Source organism: Colias philodice, chromosome 14, assembly GCF_061535455.1.
Source record: "Colias philodice isolate Cphi_HAF_F1 chromosome 14, ilColPhil1 Martin Lab GWU primary, whole genome shotgun sequence".
NCBI classification, from domain to species: domain Eukaryota; kingdom Metazoa; phylum Arthropoda; class Insecta; order Lepidoptera; family Pieridae; genus Colias; species Colias philodice.
This window is the reverse complement of record NC_143099.1, coordinates 9,918,816-9,942,314: the sequence shown is the minus strand read 5'-3', so window position 1 is coordinate 9,942,314 and position 23,499 is coordinate 9,918,816. Positions and strand designations below refer to the sequence as shown.

The window sequence follows — 23,499 nt, the reverse complement described above, 5'->3', positions numbered from 1 at the left end:
AGATAATATGGTTTACATCAAAATCGGTTCTGCCATTTACTAGGTGTGGAAAGAGAAGGGTTGAAAGTCTGTGAAAGAAGAGGGGGATATGGGAGCGGGAGGATAGCCACACCCTGGAAATTTTGAACTCTACTCAAAGCCACATAGGCCTGGCTCTTGGCAATTTTTTTTCCTAAAGATACCACTTCTTTTGCCACTGTGATCCATTACAATTTGTGCACGGTTACGGCCCAACTTAAAAGATGTCAAGGAGCAACAAACTTATAGATATCAATATGATGTAGGAATGTAATATGGAGGTAGAGGTCAAAAACTCACTTGAAAATATCACATGAAAATAAGAAACCGAAGTTAAAAATTTAAAAATTAAAAAGAAAAACCCAACGCAACGAAGGAAAAGGAATAAATAATAATTTTACAAACTTCCCGACGATCTTTAAAATTAAGTACCATTATAAAAAAAATATAATTGTATATGATATGATAATGATGGTATGGCAGCCCCGATGACTTTTTTTTTAAAGTGAAACTTTTATTACATCGTCTCAAACTTTTTGGTCTGTGTAGCGCATGTCGCGTGACGGTCGGCTGCCGAGTAGGTGTAAAGCAGTGTTCGGAACCGTACGATAATTATTATCGTACAAATACGATAATTTTGTGCCTAAGTTTCACTTTTATAAAACCACACAACATTTTCATTTTTATAAATATTTAAAATGATATTTATTTTTAAAGATCTTCGGGAAGTTTGTAAAATTATTTATTCCTTTTTCTATGCACTTTTCTTCGTTGCGTTGGTTTTTTTTTAATTTAATTTATATTGAACGGTCTAAACGGTTTAGTTACTACAGGCGTGAGACAGGAAAGATCTGAGCGCTGAGACAAACGTCAAAACGCAAAGGAATAGAATCCGCTATCGATACTAATTATTGTCATAAGCGTATGATGTTTTGCTAAGGATTTGTTCACCTTACCAACGACGACGACGACCACGAACAAAATTTTCATCCAGTCGTAATTTAACAAAATTGTGCTAAACACAATTAAAAATAAATTATTAAAATTTCCTGTCGTTCTGGTGATTGGAATTTTTATTTTTGAGATCAACGAATGAAAAAATAGATTTTTCGTAGAAACGGTGGCTCCTAGAAAACAATGTATTTGAAGTTTTTTATAGATAATTTTACCGTTTCTACGAAAAATCTATTTTTTCATTCATTGATCTCAAAAAAAAAAAATTCCAAGCACCAGAACGACAGGAAATTTTAATATTTTATTCTAATTGTGTTTTGTACAATTTTGTTAAATTGCGACTGGATGAAAATTTTGTTCGTGGTCGTCGTCGTCGTTGGTAGGGTGAACAAATCCTTAGCAAAACATCATACGCTTATGTCAATTATACTCTGTCCATTATATTATTTGCTTTTTGACAGCTTCACGCCCATGTAGGATTGTATTGTCTATGTTAAAATGTCATACAAATAATTATCGTACTTCATGGACAGGTCCCGCCCACTTAGTGATGCCTACACAAAATTATTCAATGATGGGTCGATAGATTAAAATAATCGATAGAAATACTCTGTAAAATATATCCGATACAGAAAAACTCTTCTATTAAGTTATATAATTTAAACGTAATGACAACAAAATTGTAAAATAGAAACCAATAAATAATAAAATATTAGTTTAGTTTAGTTTTAACATACAATGCATAGATATGTGGTCTTATTATTACATATCTTATTAGTACGTTTACGTTGTAATTATTATTTACGTACCTGATTCGATTTATGATAATATTTTGAATTTATAATTAAAATGGTATCACAATCGATAATCTTTTGAACATCACTTCTGGTATCACCCGTCGAGCTGTCAAAAAGCAATTCTTATAGTGGACAGACTATAGTATCGATAGCGGATTCTATTCCTTTGCGTTTTGAAGTTTGTCTCGGCGCTCAGTTGCTGCATGATATATTGTCAAAAACATCCATACAAGGAAGGAAGAAAAATAAATTTGCTCCCTTCCCTCCTGGTGCCTAAAAATAATATGACATAATTTAAAATAAATTTTACGTAGAAAATTAACTAGGCATTTATTTTTTATTTTTTAGCTCAGTATAGTAATAAATTTTACTAACAGTTCTTTTAATTATTTATGGTAGTACGTGTTTATTCAATAAAAGTTAAGTAGTCACCTACTATGCAGTCACTATTCCACGCGGACGAAGTCGCGGGCACAGCTAGTAAATAATAATAAATCGCATCTAAATCGGATAAGCCGTTTCTGAGATTAGCGTGCACAAACATACAGACAAACAGACAAAAAAATTTGTAACTACAGTTTTGGGTTTGGGATCGATTTAATAATAACCCCTGCTATTTTTTTTACATATTTTTATTATACAGACAACACTTTTCTAGAATTTTATTATATGTATTGATTGACCACGCGCAAAGTTACTAATTTCCACTACATCCTCACGCAAATCGTCAATTTTTATGAACATTGAATCTGTAAATAAAAAAAATCAAAAGATAAGTACCTAATTTTATTAAAAAGCTACTAACAAATAAAGTTTTATCAAGAACTAAAGTGACCTTCTTTGGGCGTTTAATATAGTCTTGTAAAAGTTATACATAAAAATAAAATTTCATCGTTTTCTTATTTTGTCATAACTTTGACTAATTAAAAACATGAGTCTAACTATATAAAAGCTACAACTTACCTTTTGTGGGAACGCAAGAAGGCAAAAATTAAAAAAAAGCCGAAGATTTTTAAAAATGTAACCAATGAACACAATCACTGTTATCTACCATTACCCAAAGAGAATACAAATACTGCGTCTATAATTACCTATATAACTGTAATGGTGTCTTGTTTGACATCAAATAATAAACATCTACCCTCACTTATAAAAATTTAGTATATTCACATGAAATATAAGCGCACCTGAAATGGACTCTGGAAAGATATGAATTATTTATTTAACTTAAAAAAAAAAAAAAAACAACCTCACCAACATCATAATTCATAATATTTAAATTATGAATTTCCAAGGAGCGTTAATATTATGTAAATTGATTTAATTTTAATGAAATCTCATAGATGGCGCTGTTTTAAATTTGTCTTTATACTACTAAGATTCATTATACTGTTTCTCTGCCAAAATTACTTAAATGATGTAGTTTTTATAGTGTAAAGGTAGACAATAGCATGGCTTACTCAAAAACAACATTTAAACATGAGTCTTTATATTGTACGCTGTCGTAGTACAGAGAATACGTAAGAAGAATAAAGGTTCACAGCTCCTCCCCCGCAGGTGATAGCATGATAATATGTATATAACAGCCTGACCCGACCTGTTAGTAATATTCATGCAAAATTTGAAGTAAATCCGTGCAGTACTTTCTGAGATTAGCCTGGACAAACATACAGACAAACAGACAAACAGACAAACCGACAAACAGACAAACAGACAAAAATTCTAAAAACTATGTTTTTGGCTTCTATATCGATTATTGATCATGGATTATGTATTCTTTTAAAAAAATATTCAATGTACAGTTTTGACTTTCCTACGATTTTATTATATGTATAGAAGATGTGATTTATATCTAAAGTATAAAACGTCCTTGTACAAAACATTGAAATCTGGGGCCTTAATTAATACCTACAATGAAAAGTACCTATAAATAGAAAACTTTTATAAAAGTACAAAATATTCGAATGCTATGCTAATGAATATATGCAATACCCATTTAGAGTGCAGTAATCATGAGCTAGCTTAATTGGCTTGATTGCCTCCTGTCTGTTACTTACCCTTTATAAATAACCTTGTTAAGGTGTCGTAAATATTGCTCTGTTAGCTTTGGTTAATGTGTTGTTATTAGTGGAGCATTAAACTATTGGTTAGTACTATTATATATTCTGTGATATTGGTATTATTTTTAATGAACTCGAAGAAAACAGCTATAAGTCTTAACTTAAGACTATTTATTTAAGGATAGGTACCTCTATTTTTGAGGGTAGGTACCTATTTTATATAATGTATCTTAATTTTGATTGAATACCAAGTTTATTACATTTTTTTCGATACAAATGCAGATTGTAGGTAGGTATATAGTATAGGAGATACAGGAACTATTTTGCATGAAAATACTCAATTTGAAACTAAACATAAGTATATACATACCGTTTTTGGCTATTTTATTTCGCCTCGAATATTCCCACTGATCGTATAAATTAATATTATATAAACAAATTCACCATCTCAATGACATCAAGGAGATTTGGTTGACGACCTCTGATGACATAACGCGCATCTCCAAGGTAATTTCCTTTTTATTAGCATTGTTTTAAATAATTTGCTACGTATGGAAATGCAATTATGTACCTATATCGGTAACTTTTTGACATAATTGTAGCAAATATTTAGATAAATTTACACAAAAAATATCGGTAAATAGTCGATACTTAGTCTAGTTTTATTTAGTTATACCTAGCATAGTATTATATTATCTGTGTTTAAACTTACATAATATATCCTCGGAGTAATGTTATGTAACATTTCTTTATTCACAAGATGCGAGTAGCAATTTATGAATGACAAGTAGCATGGGGACCTGAGTCTATATTGGAAAGATATATTAACATCTTACTAGAGTTTGTATATGTTTTTGACACAGTAATAATTCGAGGAATGTCGAATTTAGGTACTGTGGATTAGTAAATATTGCTTTATAGAATTTGTAAACTATGTATTACTAAATAAATTCAAAACCCAATTAAACTTAAACTCAAAAATTTATTCTTCTAGGCTGCGTTTAGAAACGCTTTTCAAACGTCAAAATACAAAAAAAATACCGCAGGTTCTGAAATAAGTTTATTAAAAGTCAAACCTACATTCTACTTACGTGAATGATTAAACAATCAACTCTTCCTTTCTTTTACCAATACATTAACGCTTTGTTATATACGCTGTACTATTTCGTACAAGTATCCTCATCTGTACTAGGGGACGAGTCCGGAAACAAACACATGAAGCTGATTCGTTGTGACTACGGTCACTGGTCTCATTACTGCGATATAACGTCTCTTCCGCTTAAGGGACCTATCGATATTGGTGAGCCCTGATGCGTCGTTATAAGGTACGTCACTATAAGGGAATCATTGGAGAAAGTTGAATCAAATACAAAAAATAATTTTTCATGTTAGCTCTGAAGCTACTATGTGAGTTGATGAGCGGTCGGTAAACATACTGTATTGTTTTTTTGGAGAAAGAAAAGAAAAATAGAAGTAATTCGTGATGATTCTGAAGGTACTTTGTGAGTTTACGAACGATCCTTAAACATTATGTTTTTAACTTCCGAACTTACGAGTTTAATAATTGCCAAACAATGAATCAATGATGGGAAATAGAGTTCTTATTTCTAAAGGCAAAATTTTAATCGATTAGTACCTACTCTCCATTTTAACATTCCTTATATAAAAACTGTATTTTCCTCGACAAAGGAAATCTGTCTACAACAAGGCGACATCGCCATCATAATAAATATTATCAAAAACCATTCAAGCTGAGTTAATAAGAAAAACAATGGAATATTAAAAAAAACTTAATTGATTAGTGCGTCAACAGGAGGACTAGGAAATGATTGCCATAAACAGTACGTAAAGGATGACCTTGTTGAAGGAAAGTGAAAAGTGCCAAAATTTATACGAAAAGCTTAAAATAGATTCATTAACATTTTAACAATTATCACTTACTAGCCTCGTTTGTTTACCTCATATTAAATTATAGAAAGGTAAAGGTTAATGTTACATTTTATTAAAAACAACATGTTTTTCCCTTCATTTTTAATTAATTGATGTTTGTAATGTGTGTAATAAATGTAATGATATTTCAAAACGCTCTGCAGTGTTGTAATAAACAAAATGTTGTTTCATACGTAAGAACAAATTTCAAAACACCGTGCACAGGTAATCTCTTGTAAGCTTTTATAAAATTTATAGTTTCCTATTATCCTTTTTTTTATAGTGGAGAATGCATTTAGGCATACCCAGAGTGCTCGGGGAAAGGGCCTTTTTTTTTTTTATAGTGGAGAATGCATTTAGGCATACCCAGGGCACTCGGGGGAAGAGCCCTGGGTTATGTCGGACTCACCCTGCTGAGTGTACGGTCCTACCGACTAAACTCCACTGTGTTCCGCCGTGCCGCTTTATTGACGGGGCCGCGGGTATTCGGTAGAACCGCGTCCGCAGACCCGTCAGCGGCAGCCTATCTCCAGGCCCAACGCGAATGTGGCGGGAAGCCGCCAGGTCTACCTTCCTGGGGGGGCGGCGTGAGTGGAACACTCGGGGAAAGGGCTTAATTTCATTCAAATGTTCTTATATGAAACAACAGGACGTAAACATTTGTATATTAGAATTAGTATCCATTTATCCTCACACAAGTTTTTGTTTAAATTAAAGTGAGGTTATACATATTATAAAAATATGCTTTATTACAACACAAATTATATAAACTTTTAATTATAAAGCGGATAATAATAAACGCCTTATTGTCCAAACATATTTATTTAAGGAAATGAACACCTAATTCTTTGTGATATTTATAATTTCCGAATAAGTTAGCCATAACAGTAGGATATAAAGGACGACAAGTTATTAATAAAAATAGCTAGGTCATTACTATAATAGTGATTTTCCTTTTGCCTTTTGTAATATCCTAAAGAAATAACATAAAGGCCACCCTGAGAGGCTGAGAGGAAAACTATGAGTTTGAAAAATTGTCCATCTATGCTAATATTATAAAGCTTAAGAGTTTTTTGGTTGCTTGTATGGTTGAACGCGCTGATCTCAGGAACTATGAGTCTGATTTGAAAAATTATTTCAATGTTAGATAGTCCATTGATCGAGGAAGGCTATAGCCTATAGGTTATAATATATCATCACGCTAAGACTGGGGCAAAGCTTGTATGTGATATTTGTGAGTTTTACCTACTCAAAATGTTTGTAATTTAGCGTAATTTTTTTGTTCTCTTGTAGGAAGCAAGGTGAAAATTTGCAAGCACACAATAAGCATACACACGTATGCTAATTTATCCTATTATATTTGTAAGACCGTGAAAAAGATGCTCTTTATTTTGGCGAAGTTATATAGAATATGATGGCATAAAATAAAAATAATGTAGATTTGTTTTTATTTGCATTCGAAAAAACAATTTAATATGTACATTTGCTACTAAACTAATCTTTATTTCATTAACTGTCAAGGTGTATTTATAACAATACAGTAGTAAAGTAGATATTTTGAAATACTGAAGATTTCATGACAGCGAAAGTCAAGATTGAGTAGAACTTGAAAACAAATGCGACTAACGTTCTTTGATAATTTATATGGTACTCGCGGTCCGCCCCGGCTTCGCTCGTGGTACATGTTTACGTTTTCTCTTCATAAGAACCATCCTCGTACTTCAAGGAATATTATAAAAAAAGAATTATCGAAATCGGTCCAACCGTTCGCGCGTGAAGCCGTGACCAAAGGTAATAAGCATTCATTTTTATATATATAGAGATATAAATTGTAATATTGTATGAGAATTTGAGCTCTCAAAATAGACTAATTATGCATAGAAGTGAACAAGGATAAATACTTAAAGGAAATTAATAAAATAATTATTACATGTAATAATGTTCAAAATACTAGTTCGTTAAATAATTGGATAAGATAAGCATCTAATAATCGTGTTAAAGTTAATATTTTAATCTTTATATTTAGATAACAGTTTCCTTTTAATGCAAATATATTTTGCGCCTTCCTTTAACTATACAATTGCGTGTAACAAATATTACTTAATATGAATTATGGCTTAATTATTTAAATCAAAATATAATAACATTCCATATTCATTTTTATGTAAATTATAATATTTGTTTATATTTTCGTTAAAGAATATAGAGCTAGAGCTAGGACTTAGTTTTAGTCAAGTCGATTCATCTTCTACAAAATAGCGAACTTTCGTTAGTTAGATATGAAAAAGCATGGTACCTACTTGATCAATTATTTAAAAAAAAACATTGTTTCTAACCACATCCTGACTATATAAATTATGAGGTTGTACCTACTATGACTGCTCTATTTCAGAAACCTTTTTCCCATTGATAATTGCTTTGTTTGAGGCTTGACCGCTTGAGCCTTGATAACCCAAATATTAATCATCAAGATTAAAATTATTTCGCTTTATACAATGAATTATTTGCAGTTTGCTTTATTTTTGTAATTTTGTTTGTTTCGCGATACGCAAGTTGCTCTACCGCCAGAATCTAACAGTCTTTATGAATTAATACCATACCATTAATTAATTAATTAACAAACGTAATTTTAAATTTATTATCTGATAAAATAATAATCAGGAAGTGTAAGATGCCCCAATATCTAAGTCTACTACATATAATTATTATATTGTATAACCTAAGAGGTTATTGTGCGATAAGCCGTGATTGTTTGTGTTGACAAGAATAACAACAGACGCGTAATAACTAGTAAGTTACGCTAAAATAATAGCCGTAAGTGTACTGTCAAGTGTCATAATATTGTTCATTGATATGTTACAATATTGTACACGTTTTCATTTGCGTTATTTATTTAATTAAGTGATTAGTTTTAATATTTATATATTTTACACGAGTATGTTATGTAGAATGATATTCAAACGCTTTGACTTTTCTTTCTCCTGAAAATATTTAGTTAATTACATGTTTTTATAATTAGATAATAAAAATATATGAAACATCTGTTTAGTTAATAATCAACGAATGACACCTTTGATGATTGTAATTTTGGTTACCTACATGCTATATGAATTTTATGAAAAAAAAATATATTATTTGCTCTCGAAAATATATTTCGATTATTTTCTATGAAATATGAAGATACGTGTATTTCTTAATTAGAGAGGTAGCTAATTAATACATTTTCTTATTGTATCGTTGGTAGAAACTATGAACCGGTTCTTGTTATCATAACGATTAAATACTGATAATAGCTATGTGCATGTAACTGATTGTAGGTACTTTTACAAACAATAATAAAAATATGTAGCAATTATGCGACCTTGCTTTGCCTTGGTTTCACAAAAGAAAAGTTACGATATTTACTATCTAAAACATTTATGTCATAAACAGCAAAACTGTTTAAATATTAATTTTTTGTTTCAGAATTATTTCAGAACTGGTAATCAGTTTTTTTCAGCTTTTTTTTTACCTTTTTTTTTATTCTGACATGACTGCAAAGGCCTATGAATAATTCATAGGCCATAATCATTTATTCGTAAATGGTAATGTTTTCAAATGGGTACGCGGTCATTAAAATATTTTTTCTTGGTAAATCATTGATTACCACGAACATGAAGTAACAATGGGCAAGGCGAACCTCTCTATATTTAGTTGTAGACTGCAGAATGTTACCCGTTCACTTGAACTGATTCTGGTTTAAAGCAAAAACTAAACATATTAAATTATAACACTGTAAAAAATAGATCTGGATATTATAAAAAGGTTTTTATGTGCATTCATTTAATTCCGCGTGCTGTATCGTGCATATTGATGGATTTATACCTATTTTAAAAATGTTCTAGAACAGTTCTTTGTTTTATAAAGCTTGGGTTCGAAACGATATTTTATATAACGTGTGATAAATGTTTATTAAATAATATTTAAGAGATTTGAGTATTCAACCCTAGGGGCTAGGATATTGCTCTAATGTTTACTAATAGGCAATGTTAATAATAGTTACAGTTAGACTAACGGGTTCATCATTGTCGTAGGTCATGTATATCATTGATGATTCCGAAGTATGATAAAAATAAATGTTTATATACTACGAATGAAGGTAAGGTATGAAAGCCAAATATTTTAACAAAAGGTAGGTATTATAAGTATGTCTTGTATAGTGTTCCATAATATATATTTTCCTCCGTGACTACTAGTACTATTAGTAGTCATATTTTATGTAATAATATGCTACATATTCGCGGATGTCGAGGGTGTGATAAAATTACACGCAGCGGATTACCTACGCTCAATTGAGTTACTACTTAGTGATAGTATTTGGCATTACAATATCATTATATCTACACTAATATTATAAAGAGGAAAACTTTGTTTGTTTGATTGTAATGAATAGGCTCATAAACTACTGGACCGATTCTAAAAATTCTTTCACCATTCGAAAGCTACATTATCCACGAGTAATATAAGCTATAAAACATTTAGGTATCACGGGCGAAGCCGGGGCGGACCGCTAGTCACAAATAATACCTATAATACTATACATTATACTATAGATTCATAAAGCTTCTTGCACTACAGCTTTACTTGGGTTTCACACATGATAAAAGTTGCCTGTTTGATCAGTGTAAAACCGGTTTAAAAGTAGTAGATATTACATTTAATTAAAGTCTAGACTATCCCAGATCTTCAACAAAATGTATCCTCTGGCTTAATACTGGTTACAAAAATATTCTTTGACCCAATATCATATTTTATTATACTCTATCTACATGTACATGTTTTATCTGTGGACAAAAGGAGCGGGTATAGTGTCACTGATATCGATTTTAGTGCCGCTAAATTTCCCAGGATGCAAGGGTAAAAATAATGTCATTGCCAATGGTGTAAATTAACATTAATAAGTAACTTTTTATTTATAAAAAATATTCCGTATGAAAAGTCTGTGAAAATGAGACATTTCAAAATGGCGGCACGTAGTTCCAGTTTTTGCCACCGGGTCCGTTAAGTTTGTGGCACTGTACTTACAAATGTAACAAAAAATAGTGACGAGATGTTTCATTCGTTAAAAAGAAAGAGATAATGAACCGCTGATATATTATTTCATATAGAGTCGTCTATATATTGTTGAATTTTTTGCATGAAATCAGTCTAATCCTTGAGTCGTTTTCGGTTTCTTGATCTTAATATAGCGTGATAATTAGTTAATGTAGATAATATCTATACAACAATTGCTGTAATGGATTTGATTGAAGGGTTACGAATTAATCTTACTAATTGAACATCCTATATTATATTTCTAATAATTACTTAAAATAAACCAAAAGCCAAGTTTGAAATTAAAGTTATGTGTTGATATTTTTTTGTATAATATAAAAAAAAAAACATTACGAGACGGGATTCGAACCCTCGACTTTTTGCCAAACCGAGGCAAGCCTATCGGCCACTCGTGATGTGTTGTAGCATAGTCTATTGCTATTATAAACGTGAAAGTATTAGGACGATGTCTCTTTCCGAAAAATTGATAATTTTAAGAATGATAGGTATCTAGTATCTACTATAATTTCTACAGGAATAAACAACATCGAGTGAAGCTGCGGGTTGAAACTTGTATTATACAATACAAACTAAATACCTATATGAACTCTGATTTAGGTACTCTACATAAGTAATTGATTGAAATAATTATTTAATTAGTTATGGCATTTTAAATGATTCTTCTGTAACGTGCATCGTGATGTGTATCAATTAAAACACTTGAGATTAATTGAAACGGCAGGAGAATAATGGATTTTCTGAACAAACCTGAAACTGAATAAAATTGTTTTGTCATGAAAGGTTATTTTCTATCAAGCTAAGTAGTTCGAGGCTTGTTGATAACGTTCCTTATAGCCTGTTCAAATTTTTTGGTGAAGATTTTTTATAACTGATAATATATAGATAGACCAGTCACTAGACCAAACAAATTACAAAATAAATTCAATTTTTTATTGCGATACCTATATACGATAAGATATTATGTACATTTTTTGTTACATTCAATTTATTCGTTATTTCATTTAATTATTCATATATTGCATTAACATATTAAAACTTGGATTGGATATATAGCAAAAAATGTGCATAAATTTTTTAATCCATTGTGTAGATACTAGATACAATAAAGTCGATCGACCGCTAAGACAACCGTCTATCAGCCAAGCGACAAATTAATTTTCATTTCACGTTTCTACTGTAATACTTTGTGATACAAATATATATCTTATATTGTCCCTAATTCTGTTTGATTACGAATTACTGAAAGGCTTTTTGATAAAGATTTTTTTGTACACATATTATGTAGATCTAAATAATGGCAGTATATTTTTGCAATATTTTTACAAAACATTACAATAATTTTCAAGAATGAAATATGACAATGCTTTATATTGCAATAAAGCGTGCGCTTTTGATCTTAGTTATAATGCTTATGTTGATGAAATGAGGTCATTCTAGGTAAGAATTTAAATTATTCAATTCCTTTGGTCTAGAACAAGCAATACCGGATGTTTTATCATAAGCTCAATCCCTTCGTTGAGAACCACGCTCTATGTCTAGTTACTAGGCCATAAAAATGTATATTTCTAAATTACTCAATACTAATACTAAAATGCAAGTTTTTATTCTTGCTGTTTCTTAACCGTTGTTATTACTACATAGATTTTACATGATAAACTGATTACAAATAGCGAAATAATTATTTTAAAGAATTAAATGATAGCGAAATAATTATTTTAATTTTGCTACGAATTAGTTTTGTCATAAAAATTATCGAAGTCAGGAAACCAAATTCTAATTTATTACGGAAATTTCAGAGAAATATTGACTAAAATAATAGAGAAATAGTGTAACAATTGTTTGACGATTGTCAATTTGTCTTGCATCGTATATCTATTGAAAATTTACCTTGCGGTGAGGTGTAATTTTCCCCGCTGCTAACTGAATAAAATACGTAAATTCTTGTCATGTCAATATTTTGCTTAAGTTGTATTTTCCGGTAATTATTTCTATACAAACGTTAAATAACAAACAGATGCCATTCATTATTTGGTGGAAAAAAAACCCACAAGAACCGCAAAATAATTTCCATTTTTGAGGCTCCTTAGTTGATAATTCAATAAGTAAGCTACGAAATGTTGAATATCTGTATTAAATAATATAAACTAAAAAGAGACACAGAGAATAAAGAGTTATGATAAAAAAATCAAGAAAAAAGGGGCTCTATAGCTTTTTTTATATTAAAAATTAGGGAATGAAGTATATTTAATAGTATTTCAATAAAAAAATGCTTAAATATCAAATCTCTTACTATTTTTACCTGTATCAAAAATGTGTAACCTACTTAAATTGTGATGAGAGATTAAAATGTGTGTCAAAATAGCCAAATAATGATAATAAATTTTAATACAAGTGTTATGGGTAATAATTTATGAAATCAACTTGATGGTATAAGATAGAGCCGCTCTATCAAAAAATATCAATACCACGATACCTATTCCAATTCTCCCAAAAATATTGTCCTGTCAAAATGCCTGTCAAATAATATAAAGCCTAATTATAATTAGAAATAATAATTTTGTCGTCAACTTTCTTTTCTTTTATCAGAGATAGTTACACACAACGTCATTATTTTCTATCTCTTGAAATATAATTGAATTCACATCTAATACGAATTTCAATTAATGTTATGGAATCATAAACCTAGTATACTAACTTACTTATTAAATCTGGTAACATAAAACCTAAGATAGTAAATAATATTTTTCTACAAGAACAAATGGTATTAGTAAGTTAGTAACATAGAAACACATTGTTTAAGATAAGCAGAACATTGCAATATCACGTACTTAATATAAAAATATCACAAGTATTTTTACTATTAAAACATTCCTCGTTGATTGAATACAATTTTACAGTTTATAATAATTATTCAATTTCGTGCCTCTAGGTGTCATTTAATTAAAAAAAATAAATTTTATTCATTATATTGTTCAAGATGATTAACCCATTAATATCCATTAAATATTAATCAAGGACTTTAGAGTGAAGCATTTAAACAATAAATCTTTAAAAAAAAAGATTTTATTTGGTTGCATTGTCTCGGCGCAAGGTTCGATCTTAATATTCAGGTTAAATATTGGCTTATTTGTATTCAATCAAGGCTAGAAATATAGTTACAGAATCTCTATAGAATACTTAGATATCTGCGCTGATTAAGATTTAACTGTTGAGAAGGAAAAATATATATTTGCAGTAAATTGGCTCTTAGTAAAAATGGAAGTTATGCAGAGCATCAACAAGACTTTTGAAAATTTAATGGAAGAAAATTTTGACGCCAGAAGTAATGAAAATAGTGATATTTTTCCCACATTTCTTGTTTAGAGCTTTTATTATTGATCATAAACATGGATGATCACTGAGATATGAAATAAAAATATTAAGTATCTAATCAAAATGTTTATTAATCATTTTATTATTTACTATGCAATAATAAAAATATGGTCATTGTTAATACCTATATTGGGGTGGTAGGATTTAGAAATTGGAAAACTAAATTGCACAAACAATTGGGATAGAGCACGATTAATATAAAGTGCGATTTTTTTCTTTATCACTACACAGTATAAAACAAATTTTTCCCGCCGTCTGTCTTTCTCTATGTCTGCTATGTCTTTCTCTATGTCTGCTAAGATATTAATTATACTGCCTATGTTATAACTAACTAATTCATATTCTACAGTAGATACAATTGACAAAAATTATTAAAGTTTGAATACGGCAAGATATATTTTACGATTTCAATCCAGTTCATTAGTATAAAAATAAACGACCGTGTATATTGTAGCATTACATTATAAGAATAACATTCGTACAATTTAAAAAAACCCTTTCAAGGCTGAAGAAATAAATGTAAAACCTCGACACACGACACTTGACTTTATCAAGCACTAAAGAGATTTAACTGCATTGTTAACCTTCTTTCTTGATTATTTCTCTTTGTCTTGTGTTATCTGTGGTATTTTATTAGATGAAATAGATTATCATATATTGTTTATGTTTAACAATTGTTTGTTTTCATTAAATTTAGTCCGGATACACCGATGAATATTAAGTAACTTATAGTGCATTGTTTGAATTTGAAATTTAGTTTGAGATATACAGACAAAAAATTCAGCATGAGCTATTTATCCGAATAAAGCGAATACAAATTAGTTAGTTACACGATTTGAACATAATTATTTTTAAATTAATCGTTATAACTACTCCAACGTTAATGTTTATGAAATATATAGGTACGTACCTACCTAATGAAAGATAAAATGTAATTATTTGTAAGTCATTGATACTAATATTCTTTTACTGGAAACATTAATCATTGCAATTTATTTTTAATTCATTCAGAGATTCTTTAAAAAGTAAAAAATAAATAAGTATTTTTGTTGGGGTATGCAGCTATCTAATTAAATAAAGAAACTTAACGCAAAAGAAAAATATTTGTTACTTTATGAAATCCCGAAAAATGTAAGCAAGTGCCCATATTATAATGTAAACGCTATTTTTACATGCATTCTATAGATCCTACCAATCACGTCCAAAATAATTTTATTAAATTTTCTAAAGAAATGCTGCTGGTTAGTTTGATACATTTAATATCAGTCGCTTTAAATTTCCTAATTAAAATTTTTCTCCAGAAAATTTTACAAATTTTACAACTTCAATTCCAAATCCGAAAGAAATGTTCGCAAAACAATAGCAACTCACTTTTGAACAGTCCCATTTTGAAGCATTTTCTCATAATATCGGGGAAAGTAGTCATTTTCATTTCACCCATTGACACAATCACAAATCACAGTTTGTCTCGACTATATTATGTACATTCCGTGTTGTATCTTTTATATATTTGCGCGTTGGATCTGCGCGCGGCTCCGGCAGGGACTGATATGGCTGAAACTTGCGTTCGCAGTCACTCATTGCCACTAATATAAATGCAGGGAATTATCGTATTAAGCTCAGCAATTGTTTCACATCGTTAAACAAACAAAGACGTTCATACAAAACTGTTAGCCTTTACAGTTCTGGGGTTGTACGAAACTGCTAAAAAGAGCTATAGTATTTTAAATAAAAAAAAAAATATCTTAATACATATAATCTTCTTATATATAAAATTCTCGTGTCACAATGTTAGTCTGCATACTCCTCCGAAACGGGTGGACCGATTCTCATGAAATTTTCTGTGCATATCGGGTAAGTCTGAGAATCGGCCAACATCTATTTTTCATATGTACCACGGGCGAAGCCGGGGCGGACCGCTAGTATGTATATATAAATCTCGTGTCACAATGTTTGTCCTCAATGGACTCCTAAACCACTTAACCGATTATAATAAAATTCGCACACCATGTGAAGTTCGATCCAACTTGAGAGATAGGATAGTTTAAACGTGTTGGTACCACGGGCGAAGCCGGGGCGGACCGCTAGTTTTTTATATAATATTTGACATAACAAGTATTCAGTAAATAATAGAAACAGATTAATCATTTTTCCATTAGGAAGGTAATTAAAATTCAATTTTGTTTCAATTTGAATTTAACAAGCGTAGGTATAGGAAAACATGTTTGAAGTCTAGGTACTCTACATCAAAACAATTTTACTTTTAAAAAAATATGTCAGAAAACACATGGGCTGAGAGAACAATGAAAAAGACTAACTAATATTTAAATTACCTGCAAACAAAGACATTACAGTACATACTACAAAGATATTTTTTATGGCTATGGTTTATATTAGACGGGATTATTAAGACGATACACAAAAAAAATCCACTGCTTGGCGGGCGGAGTCTAATAGCTCGCTATCGCGAACGCCGGTGTGCGCGAAGTCATTCTTGCAAACTCGCCGCGCTGCCGCTGGCCGACTCGGGACAAACATGTATGGAGTCGTCATACAGTTATAATATTGTTATACATTTATTCAATTGTTGATTTATTGGTTTTATTTTCTTGCTTATAAACAAATAATCTTCTTTCCAACAACTACTTAGACATTATTAATAATTATTATTATTTCGTAATGTTTACTTTATTACAAAATAATACAGGTTATAAATAATCTTTAAAATAACAAAAAATATTGTTACTCTGAAAAAATGAAATGGTACTCAATAACGCGGACTACTGAATTGATTTAGATAGAATTTGATGCTGACGTAGATATTACATCATGCCCAGAAATGAAAGGTACTATTTCTGAAAGAAGTTATAAACCCTAATTCTTCTCAGTCAAAGTCAAGAGTGGAAGATATCACTAATATAGTAAAACTGATGCGAAACTTTGGATGTTAATTTGTATATTTTTTTGTTAGTTGTTACTTAATCACGTCAAGACTACATTACCAATTTTGATAAAATATAGCTAATTGCCTGGATTTACACATAGGATACTTTTTATCCGAACTGAACACTTCTGTGGTATAAAACAGGATTCACGATATAACCTAATTCCACGCGGGCAAAGCCGCGGTCGGAATGATATTTTTTTAAATAAAAAAATTGTTTAAAAAAAACACACAAAATATATTGACGCATGTGTTTATTTTTTGCACTCTATTATAATTGTAATTATTCATTACAAATAATCAAAATAAAATAGCCAGAACAAAGTTAGGCCCTGGTAGGGTAGGTAGGCAGGTACAGCAATGTGAGACGAACACTGGCTTATTTATACCAATAATAATGTATTATAAACATTAAATTAAGTTTACTTTCTAACAACAAAAATACATAATATTAGCTAATGTGAAAGCGAATCAACCAATCATCCCACAAAAATGAAATGTGCACACAAATATTCATCCAAATCGGTTCATGTCATTAGGAGGAGTGACTGCAGCGCCATCTTCCGGGCCCAATTGTGTTTCCAGATCACCCAGGAACTCAATTTAATATACTTACACAAAATTTTTCGAAATGAAAACTCACATTACTATGTAAATATGAATATAAACCTGTTTTATTACTAAGCAATTTCCCGCACAGGTGTAGTAAGTATAAATGAAATAAATATCAACATCAAATTCTTTATACAACATACTTATCTACCACCTTCTAAGAAATGTAATTCTTGAAATTATTTCGTATTTTTTTTAAATATAATACTACTCCAATGAGCTCCTGTTCCATATTATGTCCGCCATACTTCCACTAAGTTCACCATGATTTTTTATTTCTTTGCACTTTGTTGCTTTTTGCTAAAAATGGAATCATGCGATAAAACCAGTAGAACGTTGATAACATACATTTTTGACTGAATAAAGGTACTTACGAAGGAGTGGGTTCACATTGTGAACAATCAGTGGGTTTATTTTCCTTCTGGATTCCGGATTTCTGAAAAGATTATCTATGCTATAAATGAAAATATCTTACACATTCGTTATGTACTTAAAATAGGGGTACATATCAAACATCGTCTATAATACAATTATCATCAAATTTAAAATAAAACCAACTTACTTCATTAATTTGTTCCAATTGTAAGCATTCTTTTTCCTCCAACCTTTATGTTTCTTCTTCTTATTTTCTTTATTGTCCCCATTTGTCTCATTTTGTCTTATCGTGTTGTCACCCTTTTTTACGATTGCGCGAGCGACACAAGTTCCCCGTGTGACGGCCGTAGCGGGAATGACTCGTGCAGCGATCGGGGTAGGAAGGTACAGGGCGGCTCTCGCTATATTGGCTGGTCGCGCGCTAATTTCAAGTATTTCTTGTTTATTTCAAAACCATCGCATATTTCAAAATTCTAAATCGGTAGACGTATAGGTTGTATATTTTATAGTTAATATCCAAAAAGTCGTAACTTTACGTTTGTTATTTTGAAGATGCCAGAGATTATAAAAAAATAACAATGAGAACTTTGTATTTTTTTTCTATCGAGAAAATATCATGGAATCATGTTTCTAAAACGGTAGACGTATTGTGTTACTATTGAACTTTCTTGTCAAGAATTTTCATCACGACAACTTTAATAATATAAAAATTACGAAGGTTTAAAAAGGGCCGTAAATGTTAGAAAAATTAATTCATCACCTTAATATAAACATTAAACATGTAACTTCCTACCTACGTATGCAATTTTATATGCACTTTTTTATTCTCTTATTCTCTAGGAATGAATACTAGACTACAGGCCCATGTTGAAAAATTTATGGGCCATTTGAACCACCAGGTGACCTATCTAGAACGATATAAGAGCATAAAATAATAAGATTCAGCACTATGACGTCACTTGTAAGCTGTCCAACTGAGTGCAGATGAGAATTCGAAAGTACAGGTAGAGATTTTTTCCCCTTGTCTCCATGATTTTTGTACGGTGTTGCGGAATACAGGATTAAAAGCTGTATTGAAATGTATGACACAGATGCCGTACAAAAATGGTGGTCCACAAAGTCGGAATTTATTTTTATTTTACGACAATTGCCGGGGTAAATTTGGTCATTTCATTTTGTACGGCATCTGTGTCATATTATTTCTATACTGCTCCATATTTGTAACATTTATCATTGAAGCTCCGCTCCTATGGATATTGGATCGTAGCGAATTATAAAACATATATGGCTATTAAGGTTTTAGCCTTCCTCGATAATTTAACTAGGTATCAAATACAAACATATTTCAATCCAAAAGAGTTGGTTCCGGCATAAGAACGTTAAATTACCTAGACTTATTTTTCACAAAATAATTACTTTGATTCTTTTCACTAGAATTGCTACTGCATAATACATTTTCTTTTAGTACCTACGTAATATAAACAAAATATAAAAACGTAAGTTCCTGCATTTTGAATTCATTCTTATTCAGGGTACACCATACATGTGGCGTGAGACGTGTTCCGCTCACGCCGCCCCATGAGGTTAGAGCTGGTTGGCTCACAATTTGTTTTGGCCTAGCGACGGGCAGCCGCTGAGGGGGGTCACGGAAGAATTCTACCATACCCGTGGCCCCGTCGTTGATGCGGCTTGACGGAACACAGTGGGGTTTTGGTCGGTAGGAATCCGACATAACCCACGGCCCCTTCCCCGGAGGCCGTGGGTATCTATGCAAGATTTCCCCACTTAAAAAAAAAAAAGGTTACACCACACATCGTTTGAATTTTTGCTTATATGTACTGTGTTGCCAAAAGACTGCTTCATCATTTCCACCAAACAGGTAAACAATACCTTTTCGCAACAAGCGCAATGCTACGTGATGCTACGATGTCGCAGACTAAAAAAATCCTTAAGTTTTTAAGTTTATTGTGAAGGAATAAACCTATTTATCCACATGAATAGTAAAATCTTAGTAAAATAATATAATATCGATATATATATTATATTCGATTCAGTAGATCCACAGATTACCCCAACTCAAGAACGCGTATTTCCAAACTATACATAGCCAGAACGCAACCATAGGAAACTGCTCGTGTATACTTTGTAATGCTGTTTTTAAGTTTGTTATAACAATATATACACGAATTTTGCGTACTGATCGTGTATACTTTGTAACGCGGATGCTTGCTTCTTCGTTCCAAACTATACACGATCAGTACGCAAAATATGTTGTATAACTAAAATATATAGCTACTACACAACTTACGCTTGAGCGAAATAATAAATATATAGGCAATCTAAGACTTGTACAGCTATATCTATCATCTTTTATTCTTCTTGATTGATTCAGTAAAATATGGAATAAAAATTTAAAATATTATTAGGTAAGCTTAGAAAAATAAATAGGTAACATATATTATAAGGGTTACCTATGGGTTAGGTTAGGTTCGTGTTTTTTTTTAACTACACAAAAATAGGAGCCCCGCGAAGCGGGGCTCCGTCGGTCGCCTCGCAACCGTCTTCTTCTGGACTTATTAGATTCTTACATTTTAGCACTACATATTGTCAATAATTATTGTAAGTCGTGCAGTATAGTCGGGAACGAAGACACAAGCATCCTCGATACAAAAAATATACGATCAGTACGCAACACTATATACACAATACACATGCATTTTAATAATAGATTTCAAAACAGCAATACAATAATATAAACGCGAGCAATGGAAAGACGCCGCGGCCGTGCTTACTCCGAAACATACACGATTAGTCCGCATGCGTACTGGCGCTGTATATTTTGGAGCGCTATTCTTACTTACTTCACTACAAAATATACGCGAGTATTTGCGTACTACTGCTGTATAGATTGGAAGAACTTTGTAAAAAAGTTATTTCCAAACTATACGGGATTAGTTTCACACCGTTGCGTACTGGCCTTGTATAGTTTGGAAAGACGCCTCAAGAACGGCTGAACGATTTAATGATTTTCGGTTTATTGCATTTGTTTCCGCTTGAATTAGAATGATAATATTAATAAAATTGAAAAATTAACAAAAATACTACCCGGGCAATGGGAATAGCCGGGTCATACAGCGCTAGTACTAGAATATTCGTGTTGGGCCACAGGCATTGCCAATTCCAATAATACAATTTTATATTGCAAAAAAACGTTAAATAAATATTTGAAAAATAAACTTACTATATAATGATGAGACATTATTACAAACAAGGCCTTTGCTACGCCGAAGGCGAAGGCGCTATAAAAGTTAATATGCCTTTAAATAATTTTGCTATTCTAAAAAGTTCAGGGGTTTATAATTATACAAACAAAAATCTGCGCATTAGGTTGCGTACGCAGTCTGCGTATTTTTCATATAAAACTTATTGTGTCAACTATTATTATCTTATTGCAAATGCTAAGTGAGGCAGTAAATATTTAGCAGAATTTACCTCCAGCACGATTCGCATACATCAATCAAAAACGACGTGAGATTATTGTAAATGTTCCCAAGTCATTAAATAATGGTAAACGTAAGATATGCAGATTCTGTAATTTTGAACTGTAAGAATATCTCACACGTGTCCGAGTGTCCAGATTTTAAAAGTATTTAAAAAATATCTTATACATACTTCATAATTCTGTTAATTTATTAACAATTCATGGTTGTTTAGTGTTTACGTCAAACAATTATACGGTATACCTGTAATATTTTAAAATAAAAAAGGTACGGTCTATCTGATTTTATGCTAATGAGTCATTATACAGGGTGTCCCACTATTGGTATACTAAGCGCGAAGGGACTTGTAGTTTTGCATACACTGATCACGTAAAAAATACTTAAACAACAAAATTACGCCAAAAATTTTTTGCTTAATTTTTCCTTAAAATCCATGTTTTCGTCTCTAGCTTCGCGCAGCCGGCATATACCGCTTCGCTAAGGCGATCCTCACACTGCCCCGCATCACGCTGCATGTTGCATGTCGAAGCACCTACGCGCGTTCCTGCGGGAGTGCAGATCTGCATCATCGTGCGGGTTTTTTGCGCACTCACGCGCGTAGGTGCATTTGTAGATTCACGCACGGCGCGGCGGCTCTCATTAATCATTTATTCGCCGTTCTCTGTGGTGTGAGTATCACGATAGTTTTGATAAAAATTGTTAATAGTGTGGAACTCATTCAGGACGCTGCCATTATACTAACTGTTTGGTTTTTGTACGGTCAAATTAAAAGAAATCGTGCCGATAGAAGATACATGGGTACATCCTTATTTACAAACAAGATCTTTAAATGGGTCATTTGTTAATAAATCGATCGATAATTCAAAATCCCATTCAAAATCACGCGCGGCACTGCGGGATTCGGTGTGCCATACCTTGCGTCTCGCCCCGCATCTACGCGCGGGGATGCATGTTTCTCCGCGTGTATGCGCGTGACCCGCATGAACGCGCGTGGTTGCATTTTCAGTGTGTTGGACTGTGCGTGTTTTCTATACAAATGGAGATACTTACAAGTAACGTTAAACACGCAGTCACGCAACATGCAGCATGATGCAGGGCAGTGTGAGGATCGCCTAATGTGAGCATTTTGTCTATGAAAACATAATCTTAAACGATAGCTCACGTGCGGGTGGCAAAGTTGAGCAGGTTGCTTGTTAGGGGTGTACACATAGAGTTTTAAGAATTCATCTATTTGTCAAAAAAATTCGTCTGGAATTTTATAAGTATTTTTTACGTACTCAGCGTATGCAAAACTATAACCTCCTTGGGGCTTAGTATACCGTTGCTGGGACACCCTGTATATCTAAACCAAATCTAAACCATTTTAATGTGTTTGGATTTTTATTTCGTTTTATTCTAGAAATAAAATTCAAAATTAAAGAACAATTTGTATTTTAAAATATATATGCAAAAATATGTAAATGGTGTTTGGGTAATTTAGTTATTCCATGTTTAATATTTTGACGTGACAACGTCTTAAATTAGGTTGCGACTGGGAGTCACTTATGAAAAAGTGTAAAGGCTTTGTCAGATAGGACGCGTATTTTAGCGCTGCGTAGTAGCGCTACAGCGTCCTGTTTTAACGTCGCGCGAGGCTTCGTCAAACAGAACGCTTTAGCGCGCGTTAGGACACAGCAATTGATATTATTAAAGCTGCATGTTGTTTACATAATTATTACTTACGAACAAAACAAGGTACAGCGATATTAACTCCGGAGTCGGAAGAATTTTTTACTTAACAGTTTCATTAATTTCTTCTCCGATTTGTGCCCACAATTTTGCCTTCATTGATATATCTTTATAGT

The 23,499-nt window shown here is 31.7% G+C and overlaps 1 protein-coding gene and 1 long non-coding RNA gene across 4 annotated transcripts in view; both read right to left on the bottom strand.

The window, feature by feature from the left end:
* The window catches only part of LOC149482999 (organic cation transporter protein-like), a 53,240-nt gene that overhangs the window by 15,378 nt on the left and 14,363 nt on the right, over positions 1–23,499 (bottom strand). Inside the window, exon 1 of one of the 2 annotated variants that reach the window (XM_089703161.1) lies at positions 15,596–15,783. The exons of the other annotated variant lie outside the window; for it this stretch is intronic. Coding sequence (XP_089559287.1) covers positions 15,596–15,665 — 70 coding nt within the window. The 5' untranslated portion in view covers positions 15,666–15,783. Of the gene's footprint in view, positions 1–15,595; positions 15,784–23,499 lie in introns of those variants that run through there. 2 annotated transcript variants of the gene reach the window in all.
* On the bottom strand, positions 17,475–18,864 carry LOC149483000 (uncharacterized). 2 transcript variants are annotated; one of them, XR_016316564.1, is made up of 3 exons: positions 18,343–18,861; positions 18,155–18,216; positions 17,475–18,080 (listed from the first exon to the last, which is right to left on the bottom strand). It is a non-coding gene; the product is annotated as an uncharacterized LOC149483000 (long non-coding RNA). The 2 variants fall into 2 exon arrangements; XR_016316563.1 differs by having other exon boundaries at positions 17,475–18,216; positions 18,343–18,864.